General features: G+C 43.6%; 1 protein-coding gene across 1 annotated transcript in view; it reads left to right on the top strand.

Moving 5' to 3' along the window:
• Positions 1 to 202: 202 nt before the first annotated feature.
• Positions 203 to 16,790, top strand: part of TMCC3 (transmembrane and coiled-coil domain family 3) — an 84,369-nt gene continuing 67,781 nt past the window's right edge. The window contains exon 1 of the mRNA XM_022562412.2: positions 203 to 461. Coding sequence (XP_022418120.1) covers positions 384 to 461 — 78 coding nt within the window. The 5' untranslated portion in view covers positions 203 to 383. The remainder of the gene's footprint in view (positions 462 to 16,790) is intronic.

The raw sequence follows: 16,790 nt of genomic DNA, 5'->3' as shown, positions 1-16,790 counted from the left end.
TAGTGGAGATGCCGCTCATCTCTTGAGGAAAAAGGGCAGTGTGGGAGGGGGTGGAATCAAGTTTCAGCAAGGGAGGGAGGCAAACAGCAGCACCTGGAGAGTAGTCTCGTGCGGGCGGGGCGCGCAGGGGGAGGGGCGGAGAGGGGAAGGGGGAGGAGACTCTCGCGTCCCTGCCCCGCCTTCCCCCCCCCCACCCCAAGGCGGCGGCGGCGGCGGCGGCGGTGGCGGCGCAGGGCGGCCGCGCTGCTGTCTGTAGCATCTGCGGCAGCCCTCGCCGCCCCCTGGCCGAGGCTCACCCCCGGCGATCCCGAGCCCGAGCACGGCAGGCAGCTCGCGGCGCGGCGGCACGGGGCCCCGGGAAAGTTCCCAGCGCGAGCGCCGAGATGCCGGGCAGCGACACGGCGCTCACCGTGGACCGGACCTACTCCGACCCGGGCCGGCACCACCGCTGCAAGAGCCGGGTGAGAGGCGCGCGCGGAGTGGCGGTGGGGGCGCCCGGCCGAAGGGCGAGGCCGGGTGGGCTTGGGCTCCCGCGGGAACGACGTCGCCCTGCGCGTTTCTCCGCCTCCCTCCCTCTCTCTCTTCCGGGCGGCCCCGAGTCCGGGCTTCCCCGCTCAGTTCGAGCTGACGGGCTTGGGAAGTGGGGAGTGGGAGCCCGGCCCGCGGTTCTGAGATCCCAGGTCCCCCTCCCGGGCGGGGGTGGCGCAAAGCACCGCCCGCCGTCCTCTTCCGCTCGTCGGTCCCAGCGCGCCCGGGTCTCCCCGACGGCCGGCGCTCCGCCGCCCTCTCTGCCAGGCAGCGCCCGCCGTGCGGTGGGGGACGCGAGGGGATCCCGCCATCCGCGGCACTGTGTTCGCGGAGGACGGCCTCCTTCCCTCTTTGTAAGCTCCGGTGCTGCCGCCGCGTCTCCGCAGCCGTCGGGGATTTCGGGCTCGGGGCTGGTGGCCGGAGCCCGCGCGCTGCGCGCGGCCGGAGCGCGGAGGGGCGGCGGACCAGCTTCCCGGTTTCCCGCGGCCGCCCCTCCCGGCTCTGCCCCAGTGAAAAGTCATTCTGCGCGCTGCCTCTTCAGAGTTTTTAGCCGTGCGGAGCCGGCGCCCTCTCCATTGTTTGCAGGGTAATTTGCTGTTGCTGATTTTGGCTGTGGGCGAAAATAGCTTTTCAGAGTATGCAGCGGAGACGAGCCGTACAGTGCTTGAACGTAGAGGGAGGCCTCAGCCTGAGCGCTGGTCCCTCGGGGATACCTTTATTCTCCTGAGGTGTTCAATCGTCCAGGCTCAATACTTCGCTCTCCCCTTGGCTGATTGAAGTGCCATTTAGAACAGCAGCTCCTCCACCCTGGCATTTGTTCGGGCGGGGGATACCTGGGGGTGTTCTTTGCTCTGACCACTCACTTGTCCGATCTCAGCCTTTGAGTGCCAGCCTCCCTGCATCAAGTTCACGGAGGTAGGGTCGTGCTCGCATCGGTTAGTCAATTTAACAGAATGATTTAAATTTTTTCGGATTAAATATATTTAGTGGAATAATACTTACCTCCTGCATCCTGTTCACTCTACCCTCCCCCCAAATAATTCTCTTAATTTTTTAAACTTTCTTTAAAAGTTCCATACAGTTTGTCATGAAAATAACTAGAAACTCCATTTGGAAGAAAACATTGATAAAAGATCTTTGGTTACCTACAGTTAGAAGTTTTTGGAGGGATGGCTGCTGGTGAATACAGTGTTAAATGCGAAGAAAGGCGAAGATCTTTTTCTAACGCGTTTGTAATTGGGAGGGGTGGCTCATAATGTTGTAGCTGACAGAAGAAATTTCAGATTTGAAAAAAATGTGGAAGCTGGGTTTCTCTTGTCACAACTGTGGTGATCTTCGCGTAAACAACAGGATTAGTAATCTTTGCGGGATGGATGGCTCACTGAGCCCATTTAAGCAATTTGGCAAAACTCACGGAACTTTCCAAAACTCACTCTTTTTACTACTGAGATGGAAAGTGGCAAAGCAGATGTGTAAGTCAGCTGAAGACTTTATCTCTCCTGTATCTGCCATTGTTCCATTTCCACAGCCATTTTTTCTGTTAAAGGACCGCAACCTTATGTGAAGGGTGTTTCTTATTTTGTTTAAAATTCTACCCACAGTATCAAACTACTACATTGTTTTGTTAGCATGGAGATACCTGGTTTTTATATAGACCGCGTATTAAAACTGAGTTAGACATTATATGTACTGATTATTCTAAATGAGCTTATTGGGCAAATGAAATCTGGTGAGGGCTGGAAGAAATTGGATCAAAGAAGGCTAGAGCTTCAGTGGACAGGGATCACAGGTTCTACAGCACTGATGATGCTGAGATCCCCGTTTAAACTTCTTGACTGTCTGCTTTTAGGGTATTTATTGTTGAGACAGTGGTGAATAGAAAGAACAAGTGGCAGTTTTGAAAACTCCTAAGAGCCTTTCTCAAGTGGGGCTGATGTAATTTTGATCTGTCCTGAAGGCAGCAGTAAGTCTGCTATAATGAAGGAAAGGTAGCAGTAATTTTCCTGTGCAGCAGGTAGCCCATTAGATGATTCTAATTCCTCTTTTGTGGAACTCACTTAGATGTAGCTATAAAGATTTATTTTCTTTACACTTAGAATGTATATAATGCTGAGGGAAAACATCAAGTGGCACTAAGGTTTAATTTCTTGATGTCACCTTCTTGACTTAGCAATAAACCATCTAGTACAGGATTTAAAAATAACTTTTTTATGGACTCATTTGGTAAATGAGCTCCCCTAAAAACACTATAATGAGAACTGGAGGTGCATGTGAAGAGCTGATAAACTTTCAGAGATATGCAGATTCCTCCCAGGCAGGGGCTAAGACTATGAGATCAAGTTCTTGGTTACCGAACGGTCATTTTTTGAGTTCAAAATTGATACTTTGTTGAGAAAACAGGGAACATACACATCTCTCTTGCTGAGCTTGTTTAAGCCTTTGAGACTAGAATAATAATGAGGCAGTGTACTATTTTAACAGTGTACAAGTCTATTTTTACAGCCAGGTGGATTAACCTAAATTTTTCCCCCCTCAGTGAAAATTTAATATAACTGATGAATTCTGTGGTTGTCTCTAAGCTGACAAGTCAGGATCGTTCACATTTTTAAACTTCATCTGGGTAAAACTCAGAAATGGTACATGTTAAAACTCAATGCACTCAATGTAATATCCCTCTGCTTTAAAATAAAGAGCATCTGTAATTAGAATCCTGCTTTCTTTTTTTATGTCCTAGATAGTTAAAGCCTATTATCTATTTATTTATTTATATTTTAAAAATATTTATTTATTTGGCTGCACTGGTTCTTAGTTGCCGCACACGGGATCTTTAGTTGCAGCATGCGAACTCTTTGTTGCGGCATGTGGGACCTAGTTCCCTGGCCAGGGATCAAACCCAGGCCCCCCTGCATTGGGAGCATGGAGTCTTAGCCACTGGACTACCACGGAAGTCCCCTATTATCTTTTTAAGAATATAGGCAGTCTGCTTTCTAGACAGCAACTGGTCTTTATTCATCAATTACGTCTGAATAAAATTTTTGGTAGACCTAATTTTAAATGTCCTAAAATACCATCTTCAGCCACTTGGGTATAGTGGTGAACAGCTGTGGCTCTGGGAGCAGAAGACTTGGATCGTATTCTGGCTCTTCACACTTCCCAGCTGGGTGACGGCTGGGGCAGGGTCTCACCTTTCTGAGCCTCCAGTTCCCCATCTATAAAAGGTGATAATAATCCCTACTTTGGGGAGTGATTATGAGTCTTCAATAAGAGAATTTGTAAAAACAATGGTTGTGTATACTCAGGTATTAGCTGTTTTTCTCCATATATGTAAGGTGGATAATTTTTTTTTTCCTTGCTCTGTTGATACCACTAATCAGAACTGCTAGTTGTCCTGAGTGCCTGCCTTCCCCCCATCTCTAGTCTGTCAGCCATGCCATTGGATCTTTGACATTTCTCTGGAATTGGTTCCTTCCATGTTCCCCAGTTATCCCACCTTAGTTTAGCCACTTAAGACCTCAGGAAGAGATAACTGGTATGTTAGCTTCCTCTTTGGTCTCTGATGTCATCATCTTCTATTCCATCTAGCCTGCAAGGACCAGACTGTTCTGTCTACAGAAGCACTTTCATTCGGCTAGCCCGCAGAAGACAGATTCTGTGCTAGTAGTGCTGCTTCCTAACCGTGTCACCTTGGACCTTATAGTCATCCTAAGTCTTAGTTTCCTCTTCCACACCATAGAGGTGTTGTGAGTAATAAATGAGTAATGTCTAAAAATGCCAGGTCCACAGTGACAACTCAATAGATAGTGGTCAGTTTTTGTTATTACTATGTAAGACATATTCATAAGCTTGGAAATGGAAAGACTCTAATTTTGTGAATAATATAGAGACTTTTCTGGCACTTTTAGCATTTGGTACCTCCCTCCATTGCACATTCCTCATCAATTGATTGTTTACATGTTTATAAGCTATAGACACTGGCACTTTGAGAGCAAGAAGTTTCATTCAGCAAATATTTGTGAGCACCTTCTCTGGGCTAGCTGCAGGCATCAGGAATATAAGGGTGAATGAAACAGTCTGGCCCCTCTGGAAACTTAATATCTGGTGAGTGTATCTTATTTATACTTGTGGCCCCAGGAAATACCCTTCTCTTTTACAGGAGGAAGTGATGATAGTAAGTAGCCTCTAGCATCTGAAGTAAAACCTGTGTTGGGCATGGTTGCTACCTGTAGTACATCTTTATACATGCTGAGGTTTGGAAATTGATCCAGAATTGCACGATGAGTAATGGCCAGAGGCAGTCAGGAAGAAGCGGATGTCAGATCCCTTCTCACCATGGAAATGGTTGGGCAGGGGTGTAGTAAGTTGATGATCGCATGCTTACTCCCTGGGCAGGAACCAGGGTGAGTGGAAACTGAACTTCTGTTGCAGGTGACACTGACCTGGTGAAGTGGTAAGCTGAGTAAGTGGTGTGTGAGTACACTTTAAGTCAGTGATTTGTTTTATTCTCAAGAGTTAATTAAAGGGATGGTGAATAGATGAATGTCCGAGTCAGAATTTTCTTAAGTGCAACACGAACGATTGATGCGGTGCATGTTTTTTGAGCGATGTTTTGCTGCAGTCTCACCGGTTCTCCCTTTAGATCGGAGCGTGCTGCGATCCACCAGCATGCTTGCTTGTCACATCCACTGTAGAACACCAAAACAGCTCCGACCAAGTTGGATCGCAGGACTTCTTTGCTTCAGATCCACCGCCTGGATTTCCAGGGCTGCTCTTAAGGTCAGAAATCAGCCTCATCTTTCTAGGTGGATATTGCCCAAGTCTTAACTTAGGAGAGGCTGTAGCTTTCAGCCCTGCTGTTTCTTAACTGTGTTTTCATGTTTTCAGCAGAGAGGTGGGTGGTGAGAGAGAAGAGAACCATGGATCCCTGTACCGTGAATCAGAATGAGGACTTTACATTCCTCAGAAAAGGAACATCATAGTTGTGCATGATCTGTGCATAATCCAGCTGCTTCCACTGACTTGGGGGAGGGAGATGCTACTTGAAGGAGAATGTAGTGTGTGTGTTAATTATTCCTCTGTAAGAAGGCAGAAAGTACGTAAATGAAGAAAACGCAGCAATGGTGATAATAGCCAACGTGTACCAGTTCCTCACTATACACCAGGCGCAATATTAAGCACTTTAAATGCACCACCTCCTTAATCCTCACAATATCCTATTTATAGTTCCATCTTACGGATGAGGAAGTTAAGGCCCAGATGGGTTAAGTAATTTGTCCAAGGCCCTGTGGCTATTAGGAAATGGTGGAACCAGGGTTTGATGAACCCAGATCTAATAACAGAGCTGGCATTTTAACCACTTCCCAATCTTGTGCTCTTGAGCTGAGTATTGGAGAGCAGCTCAGTCTTATTTTTTTTTATTTTTTTGTCTGCGTTGGGTCTTCATTGCTGCATGCGGGCTTTCTCTAGTTGCGGCGAGCTGGGGCTACTCTTCTTACTGCGGTGGCTTCTCTTGTTGCGGAGCGTGGGCTCTAGGTGCGCGGGCTTCAGTAGTTGCAGCACGTGGGCTCAGCAGTTGTGGCACACAGGCTCAGTTGCTCTGCAGCATGTGAGATCTTCCCGACCAGGGATCAGACCCGTGTCCCCTGCATTGGCAGGTGGACTCCTAACCACTGCGCCACCAGGGAAGTACGAGCAGTTCAGTCCTAATAAACCTGCTGATTGCTTGGGGATGGATTGCTCAACTTCCACAGGGTGCCCAGCCAAAATTGTGCGCTCGGGATTCTTAGGACACAGCACTTTGCCAGTGCTTTGCAGATAGGTGTATGTTCCCAGTAAGCATTTGGAGAATGCACGATTTATGAACTTTTTATAATGCCTAAGATGTAAGAATTTTGACAGTAGTTGGGGACATCTTCAAGGCTGTTAAAATAAGCTTATGATTTAAAGACATTGTCAAGGAATCTTCTACCTGGTCTTTGGTCTCTGGAGGATGAGCAGTTGAAGTACACAACGAGGGTCGTTCCTCCTTGTGACAACTGAGTCACGTTCTGGCCTCACAGGATCTCCCTGTAGGACTTGAACTTCACTGAGCTGAAGGCATACGCTTCTCATACTTAAGGCAGAGGGTTGGTAACTTAGACTCAAAGGTTTCACCATGTTAGAACTGAAGGAGAATTCAGACATTAACTCCAGACCATTCCACTTGCAGAAGCAGGAAAGTGACATCCAGCCAGACTGTAACCAGTGAAATTACGTAACTGATACAGACTGATTAGGACTAACCATTATACCAGCTTCTCTCTTAGAAGAGAATTTCTTTAAAGAAAACTGCTTAAAACATTGTTAAATACCAAGTTAATCGCTAAGTTACGTGTGATAAACATCTCAAAATTGAACTTGGGTGAAATGGGAATTTCTAACTATTTTCAGTAGAGAATTAATTGATGAACAGATTTAAAATTTTGTGATTTTTTAGGTGAAAAAGGCTGACTTTGAATGATTTAGTGTTGGGCCATTATCCTTCTGAATTTATTTCCAGATTTTTGGTGGGGCTGGAGTGAAGAGGAGGGGTAACAATTCATATATCAAACTACTTAGCTGCACTGGATCTGCTGCCCCTTTTTAAAAATGATCTTTTCTGAGGTCACTTTTATTGTCATTTTTTTTTTTTTTCAAAATAAAGTTTTGAGAAGTGAGTTCATCTTTGTCTGACCTTCTACCTGTTGGGTAAGGGTACTGGAAAAAAACTTATACCACATGCAGAAGTCTTCGAATATATCATATACGGACTTCACTTAGAATTCATCCCCAGTGTTCTGTCACCTCTGAAGCTCTCCGTTCCTGTGAGTCTCTTTTGAGAGCATCTTCCAGCACCATGTGGCTTTGGTATATATAATTTCCATATAACAGAGCCTGTAAACACAAACCGAAAACATCATCTGGTTCTTCGCCGAAGAAATAGTCATGTGCTGCAACCCCGGGGGAAGACAGGGATGGGGTCCATCGGCCTTTTGAGAGATGGCACGTCCAGTGCCCATCCCCAGGGACATGCCTCCCTGAGTGAAAGTGTGTGTGGTTCCTGTCTTAACATGCTGACTTGAGAGCCCAACCTAGGTGTGGCTTTACCCCGGTGTACCCAGATGTTCCACAGGCACCTCGAAGTCTGTGTGTCAGACTTAACTTGTTCTCTCTAATCCCCCGCAATTCCTGATGAATACTTTTCCCATACAGCCAGCCCCCAAACTGGATGCATGGGAAGCCCTGTCAATCAGCCCCCCTCATCCACCACATCCAGTAGTTTACTTCTTAAATTTTCTCAACCACTTTTTCCTTTTTATCCCCAACTCACTTAACGCAGTTTACTTCTAGATTTGAGGGCTGGAGTGAAGGGTTCAGGGTCTGGACTTTGGAGCCAAGCTGGAATGTCAGCCTCTCCACCTACCAGCTGTGTGAATGACTGTGAGAAGTGGCATTGGGAAACCCATCACAGCGTTTGTTGTTCTGACATTGAGTCATTCTTTGTCTACCGCAGAGTTCCCCAGACTTCACTCATTCCCACGCCTCCTACTAACAGCTTCGGGCCACCTGTACCCTTATTTACTTAATATTTCTAAATCAATTCACTCCTTAAAATTTTATCTTTAAAGTATCCATGTGACTACTCTAGCCGAATACTGTCTGGGCCTCTGAGGCCTGCAGCACCAGATGAAAAAGATTAGCAAATGTGGACGCTTTGTTAGGGAGCTGTTAGTGCAGAACAAGACTTTCTCCTGGACTGAAGCAGCTGTGTTGGATTGAGGACTGTTTTCAAGGGACTGACTCGCTCCCGGTGATTCTGTGTGTTTAACGCTTTCATTTTTGTCCTCCTAAAATGATTCAGAATCATTGAGGAAAACACTGGTGTTAATGTATCATCTCCCTTCCTTTATGAAACAGTTCTCTTAGACCGTTTTCCTAGAAAATGCTTATATATTTTTATATAATATATATTTTTTCTTCTCATGGATTGTGAAAATTTGAATAATTGAATGTTTTGGGATGAACAAAAGTGCACCTTGTTGAGTTGAAGGCAGTCTTGTCTGGGTAGGGATACTTGGGAGAGGTTGGGAAAACAAGAGTTGTGTTCCAGGCTGTGTTTCTAGTCTTCCCATGACCGAGGGAAGGCCTGAGGCTAAAGAATGGATATCCAGAAGATGCGGATTCTTTGGGAGCTTCAGGCAAGGACAGAAAGTGGGTGGAGAAGAAATTTAAGCTCTGTGTTTCTCTGAAGTAAAGTTGAATCTAATTAAGCTGTATCTGTAGGCTTGTTGTAACGTAAGGAAACTAAATGATGCCTTGAGCTGAATCCTTTCTCAGAAAATCTGATATAAGCACTTGTCCAAAAATAAAGTCTGCCCTTAGTGAAAGCTATGCTTCAACACCTCGGTATATTTACTCATGTGTGTGCAAGTGTGTGTTGGGACCGAAAGTCCCTCTTTCTCTGGCTTTGTAAAGATGTTGTCATAATCCAGAAGGCTTGGAACTCGGCTTCTCTGGTGTACTATTTTAATCTCACTAATTGGAACAGGTGGCCTCGATTTGAGACTGAATCACTAGTTGGCATCGATTTTAATTTATCTGAACATATGAGGCCCATTCAGTAAGAGCTGTTCAGGCTGTGCATTGGCATCAGGCAAAGTGCTCGAAAGCTTCAACCATTAAAAGCACAGGAGACAGAGAGGAGGGTTGAAGAAATGCAGTCGAATAGTTTGCTGCTTTGACTCCATTCTTAAATATTGGGTGAAGAGCTGTAAAGGAACGTGGTTAAGGAAAGCTTGTCTAGATGCTTGAGACATCTACTTGTAAATATTTCTCCAAGTGAGGAAGATGTCTTATGTACATCCTTTGAATCCACCCCACAAGCTGGCATGTTTCAAGAGGACTTCATGCTGTCCTCCTGGCTCTGTAGGTCTCAGCACATCGACAGGCGTGAGGTGAAGGGGTGTGCCTGGGCGACTCAGCTTACCGCAAGTGCTCAAGTTGAGGTACCTTAAGACACCTCTCGTGAAATCATGCATGGTCTCCTGATCATGAGCTTCTCCAGCTGGACCACTGCTTTATTTTTAGAGTAACTGTATGCTTTGCATAGTGTCTTGTCAATATCTTGCTTTAAATCCTTCAACTTCTTACCCTGACACCAGAGCCTCTTCTTCTGACCTTTGTCTTTCACCCTCTCTCTGCCCTTGAGCTCTGGTCTCCTTTCTTTGTGGGCTCCCATGCCTCCCCTTTCTGCCTGTGGGCACTTGCTTCATCCTCTCACATGGGGATGGTTATGTCTTTTATCCAGACATGGAGCCTGGTACAGAGTTGGGGCTTGTAAATACTGACCGAATGAGTTGATGTGGGTGTGCTCTACAGGACTTCAGAAGCTGGAAAGTGTATTCTACTCTTGATCCATATCAGTGCAGATTAATCGACCTTGTTATAATTGCTGTACAGGACTCCACTATATGGGTGTTCCATAATTTATTTAACCATTTCCTTACTAAAGGATACTTGTATTACTTCCAGTCTTTGATTATTATAGGCACCTCATTGACTGCCCTTGGGCATGCTTCTTTTCCCACGCGTGAAGAATATGTTAATAGGCTAAATTCTTAAACGTGGGATTGTTCATCAAAGGGTGTGTGCGTTTTAAATCATGCTATTGTGAAATTGAACACCGCCCCTGTGCAGCAGAGAGCGAAACTGATACAGTTTATGTTACGGTCAGTGTATGAACATGCCTCAGCGCACATCTTTCCAACACACAGTGTATTATCAAGTTTGTTGATCTTCACCAATCTGGTAGGTGAAAACTGGTACCTCATTTTAATTTATATTTTTCCTGATACGAATGAGGTTGATTGTAGTTTTAAATTTTTATTTTGAAATAATTACAGACCCACAGGAAGTTGCAAAAAAATAGTACAGAAATGTCCGTGTACCACCCCTCTACCCAACCCGGATTCTCCTAAGGGTTACATCTTATGTAATTGTAGTACAATGTGTTAATTATATTTTCACACACTTAAAAAACATTTGTCTTTATTGTGAACTACCTGTTTATATATTCTGGCCATTTATCTATTGGGTTATTCATCTCTTAGTTTGATTTGTAGAAGTTTCTTACTTATTAAATAGGTTGTTTGCACCTACATTTTTTCCAGTTTGTCATTTCTGACTGTTAATTTTCTACTGTTGCGTAACTAATTACTACAAATCTAGCAACTTAAAACAACACCCATTTATCATCTCACGGTTTCCATGGGCCAAGAGTCCAGACCCAGCTTACCTGCATCCTCTGCTCAGTTTCATCAGCCTAAAATCAAGGTGTCAGCCAGGCCCACAGTTTTGTCTGAGGCTTGGAATACTTTTCCAAGCTCACTGGTTGTTTACCCAGTTAAGTTCCTTGCAGCTGTAGGACTGAGGCCCTCAGCCCCCAGAGGCTGCCTACTATTCCCTGCCATGTGGCCCTCTCCACAACATGGTAGGCTGTTTCTTCAAGGCCAATAGGAGAGCGTCTCTGTTGCACTACCTCCAGACAAGGGCTCTTTTAGAGGGCTCACCTGATAGGCCAGGCCCACTCAGTTATTCCATCTTTTTTTTAATTAATTAATTAATTTATTTATTTATTTATTTTTGGCTGCATTGGGTCTTCCTTGTTGCCCATGGGCTTTCTCTAGTTGCAGCGAGCAGGGGCTACTCTTCGTTGCAGTGCTCAGGCTTCTCATTGCGGTGGCTTCTCTTGTTGTGGAGCACGGGCTCTAGGTGCACAGGCTTCAGTAGTTGTGGCAGGCTTCAGTAGTTGTGGCTCGAGGGCTCTAGAATGCAGGCTCAGTAGTTGTGGCGCACGGACTTAGTTTCTCCGCGGCATGTGGGATCTTCCTGGACCAGGGCTCGAACCCATATCCCCTGCATTTGCAGGCAGATTCTTAACCACTGCGCCACGTGGGAAGTCCCTATTCCATCTTTTGATGAACTAAAATCAACTGATTAGGAACCTTAATTAAATCTGCAAAATTCTTTCACCCTTGCCATATAATGTAACCTAATTATGGGAGTAAAATCCCATCATAGTCACACGTCTTGCTTATATACAAGGAGAGGTTATCTGACAGGGTGTATACACCAGTGGGTAGGAATCTTGGGGGCTCTCTCAGAATTCTGCCTTCCACACTGATTGAATGACACGTTGTGTGTGTATAGAGCTAGCATATACCAAACACCAAATAAATATTAACCAGACTTTGCCATGAAGAAATTTAAAAATTTTAGGGCTTACAGGTTTGTGTCATTCTTAGAATGGACTTCCAGATTTTAAGAGCCTTTAAAAAACCAAAACACCATGTTTTTTAAATACGTTTTATGATTTTTGTTTTTATGTATTTTAATCTTGATCCAGTTAGAATTTGACTCTCTTTAGGATGTCTACACATAAATCAAATAGTTATCCCTGCACCATTTTTTGCATAGTTACTTCTCTTTAAAAATACACTGCTGTCCATATGTAGAGTTTCATTTTTATAAATTTCTTTCTCCTGTTTTAAAAGTGTTGAATCAAAGGTTATAATTTTGGTTCATTTATTCTGGGTTGATATCCCCCCTCTCTCCCACACCCTCATCCAGGATTTGAAATGAGCATTTTGAACACTGTAGCTCATGCATTTAGAAACTTTCAACAGGCATGATTCCAGTATCACCTACTGTAAGGAAAGACCAAAAGGTAAAGGAGAAGAGATGGTAAAGTTTGTCATTTAAAAAAAAAATTTGCTTTCAATTCTTTTGAAGTAGATGTTACCTCTCAACAAGTTCTACATATTCTTAACAGTATAAAGAGTATGTGTTGTTGTTTCCTAAGCCCTCTGTGCTGCCTTAATCATTGTGGTCCACCATCCTAGCTCTGGAGATGAAAGAGCAGGAATGACTTTCAGCAGACTACTTTCAAGCTTGTGGCCCTCTCACTTAGTAAGCATATATAGCACCCTTATGCTGTCCTCGGTACTAGGAATTTAAGTTGCTTTATGACTCATGTTAAAATAAATAAAACAAGATTTCATGTTTGTAGGTAATGAGCTGTTGCTTTGTTTGGCTTAATTATCCTTATTTGTAGGTTACTCCTGTGGCTTGTTAATATCAGTAGATGTTTAGGGGTTGTTCTGTGCACCTAAGTTAATTATTGAGAGGTTCACATGGCTTATAATCCCTGTGTCTGACACAGAGAGAGGTTGAAACTGTTGATTGTGCCCCGAAATGAACACTTTAACATTTCATAAGCTGACCCAAGAGCATATTAATGGTGGAATGAGTGTGCTTTTATTACGTGTATTTTCATTTTGGAAAGGCACTGTGCTTGTCAAAACCTCCTGACTTAAGCAAATTATCAAGTACTATTTGTTGTATAAAGCCAGCCAAAATTTACCTCATGTCCTGAGCAGTTTAGAGGTACTCACTGAATTGGCATCTGTTGGCTATGTGGGTACCAAAATTAAAGTGAGAGTCTTCTTTCATTCAGGTGGCTCATTTATGTCCTGTTACAACCTGGGGAGCCATGAGGGCTCTTACTTAACACCAAATCATTTTCTGTTTCTAATATCCCGAAGTGTTCCTACTGTTTGGGTAGGTGGGAACATTAAGTTCTGTCGAGAAATTTGACTAGCATTCTGGCCATTTAAAATGGTCTAATAGCAAGAAAGTTTTTAAAGTACTCAGGGCTCGAATTAAGCTCTTATTTTTTAAAAAACATTTATTTGTTTATTTGGTTGCGCTGGGTCTTAGTTGTGGCAGACGGGCTCCTTAGTTGCGGCAGGTGGGCTCCTTAGTTGTGGGTCACCAGCTCCTTAGTTGTGGCATGTATGTGGGTTCTAGTTCCCTGACCAGGGATTGAACCTGGGCCCCCTGCATTGGGAACGCAGAGTCTTAACCACTGCGCCACCAGGGAAGTCCCTAAGCTCTTATTTTTAAAGAAGGAGTTAAAAGGAGAGCTCTTCAGCCTTGTGCTGTTTAAGGATGGTTTTGCGAACTGAGCCCACCGTTCCAACAGACATATTTTGAAACTTTTCTTTGGGCAAATAGATGAATAAAATAATCTTGTATTTATGTAGATTCCTTTAAATTAATGTTGATGCCTTCTCAGCCTTCATTTTTGAAATAATTTGTTGCAAATTTGGGGTGATTTTAATGGTAACAGATTTGCTAAATAAGAATAATACATATATTGTTGAAAGACAGAGATACTAAATCTGTATACAAAGATTATTTTATTTTGTGATACTTTGGACATTTCAGAAATCACAATTACTTTGTTAGTAAATAATTCTTTAAAGTAATTGCTCCTTAGTTTATTTGTACAGTAGCCTAAAATGAGCCTGGATGTTTTTCTAGGGCAGCTAGCTTATTAAACTCTCAGTGGATTTTAATTTTCTTAAGTTTATGCTTGCTTTGGTTGTTAAATTTAATTTAAGGTTGAAGTTAATGTCCTATGGAAGTAAATGCAGTGACATCGGATTCCAAAATTATAAGGTAATGAAATGGCCCATCAGAAACAGCAACTTACACCATATTTTAAAAGTAAACCAGGGAAGGATATTCTGAGCATGAGGAAAGCCTGTGTCAAATCATTAACCAAAGTTCTGGTTAAATAGTAGACAACTTTATTTTTAATTACTAAATGCTTCAGATATGGAGGAGACCTTTTTTTTAAGTGTGGTGCTTATAGACCTATCTCCTAGATGTAACAGGTGTTAACATTTTGCCATGTTTACACCAGATTTCTGTCACTTGTTTTTAAGAGATAAATGGTCCCAGATACAATGTCTGGATGTCTTCTCCCTTCCTATTTCCTCAGAGGTCTCTGTAAGCTGAATTTGTTGTGTTTCATTCCTTTGTATGTTTTTATACATTGCGAGAATCCGTAAGCAATGTATAGTTTGTATTTTGGATTAAATATTTATATAAATGGAATCTTTTGTAACTGGTTGTTTTTTCCAACATGGTGTTTATACACTTATTCAACTTCATTTCCATTTTTTACTGCTGTACATTATTTCAGTATATGAGTAAACCAGAGTCTGTTGACAGCCATTCTCCTAATGGTGGACAGGCAGGTTGATTCTGAGAAGGTCTGTATACTTGTGGGAGGGTTTCTCTAGGAAAGATACTTAGAAGTGACATTGCTGGGGCAGAGGAAAAAGAATATCTTCAACCTTACCATCTATTCTTAAGTAGCTTTGTCAAGTAACTTTATTTACAGGAGTGATTTCTTAAAGTCATGTTTTAATATTTGTCATAGAAGATTTTCATAATGATGTTAGATTTTATGGAGATGCTGAATAGTATTTGTTTAAAGTTTGTACACATTTTAATTTTTTCTGAAAGCACATATAAAGTTATTTTGAGTTTGCTAGTAGGCAGTTTTTTGGACCACGCCAAGAACTTAAGCATCTATACTCTCGTTAATGTCTATCAAAGCTCTTGTTTTAGAGTTAAAACCATCAGTTTATAGAAGTATATTCATTGACATGTCAAGAGGTCATGCTTTTACGTTGATTGAAAAAGTCTTCAAAATACGTGCACAGAAGATACCATTTTTGTTTGTAAAGTGGCACATACAAATAGAACGTGACTAAAGCTAGCAGAGGTGAGTAGTCTGCTGGCAGTGTGACAAGGGCTTACGTGGGTTACGATAATTTTTACAACAGTACCAAAAAGTAGGTACAGTTATCCTCATTTTATGGATGAAGAACTGAGGCTCAAACAGGGGTAAATAACTCAAGCATGATCATACCAATAAGAAATGGAAAGGCTGGAACTTGAACCCAGATGGGTCTGCCTTCATGAGCCTTTGCCTCTAACCATTAGGCAGAACTGCAACAACCGCTGAAAGGGTAGTGACATAGAAACCCAAATCTAGACACTGGTTACCTCTGGGTAAGTAGAGCGTTGGGTGCTTCATTTTTCTTCCACTGGCTTTTTGGTATTTTCATAGCATTTCTAAAACAAACATTGTTTTGCAGTTAAATCTAGCTAAATGATGAGCAGCCTTTGTCCTGAAAAGGAGAAGATAAATCACAGTAATGCTATAACTTTCTCATTTACTCTTTGTTTTGCCCCAGGTCTGGGGAAGGGTCAGTGGTCAAGACTTGTGACCCCAGTGACAGAAACCAGTAGCAGCGCTGCATTGTAGGTCCCAAGCTGCACACCCTAGAGCATGGATCTAGAATTCCCTGGCTTTCTTCCTAGGCAGGGATGATTTGAAGCAGGATGTGTTCTAACTCGAGGTCTCCGTAGAAAATATGAGGAGAGGCTGCCTTATTCCAGTTCCCCCTTCATTGTCCTAAGTGCTTCACTGGGTGCTCAGCGCTGGGCTGGGCCCTAAGACCGGTCAGACGTGGGCACTGCCCTGGAGGTGCTCAGGCTCAGGAGGACAGACTTGCACACAGAAAATGGCAGTGCTCCAGGGAGCCCTGACCTCACATGGGCCTTTCTGGAAAGAATTGACCCAGAGTCCACCCTGAGAGGCTCTAGACGGGAAGGAGTAGGTGTCCGCTGTTAAGGCTTCCTGGCCCACCTCCCTTCATGCTCACACTCTCCTGCATGAGTGTCTCCTGATAGATGTTTGTAGGATGTGATTGGGAGAGAAGGACAGGTGGTACCCATTTTTGAGGTTTTGGTTCCCCTCTGATTAGCCCTTTGATGATGTGCTTTGTATATGAGTATATGTGTGTGTATGTATCGTTACATCCTCGTGCAAAGGAAATACTAAACCCTGGGCATCACAGATAGGTCCTTTGATTTGACTCAGATGTAAGCAGGATGCTGCCGAAAAGGGAGGAACAGAGTTGTTCGTTGTCATGGCAACCAGCAGGTTTTTATAGTGGAACACTGCCTTTGTAACCCAAACCAGACACCCTTAGTTCCTAACTACAGAAAACAGACTGATGCAAACTCCAGAAATTATAGTACCATCTCTCAGTGAGGTTTTGTTTGCTTTTTGGAAACTGTCTTGCAGTGGTTTGGGTTCCTTTGTAGAATTTCACTTATGAAAGTCACCCTTTAAGTGCCTTAGGATTTTGTGAAGTCGGTACTTAGGGCTTTCGCGTTATTATTACGCATCACCCCCGTTTCCACCCCCACCTCACCCCAGTTTAATCTACATGGCCAGGATTTTTACTGATACGAGGGATTAGCCTGAGGTTGCATTTGGAGTTTGGGAGACGTTATACACTCTGTGGCACGAGCTCCTCCCT

The sequence above is a fragment of the Delphinapterus leucas genome, chromosome 11 (assembly GCF_059928025.1).
Source record: "Delphinapterus leucas isolate spDelLeu-1000000601 "Yukka" chromosome 11, BTC_Dleu_Yukka2, whole genome shotgun sequence".
NCBI classification, from domain to species: domain Eukaryota; kingdom Metazoa; phylum Chordata; class Mammalia; order Artiodactyla; family Monodontidae; genus Delphinapterus; species Delphinapterus leucas.
Note: the sequence above shows the minus strand (reverse complement) of the source record. Positions and strands in the feature narration are given on the sequence as shown.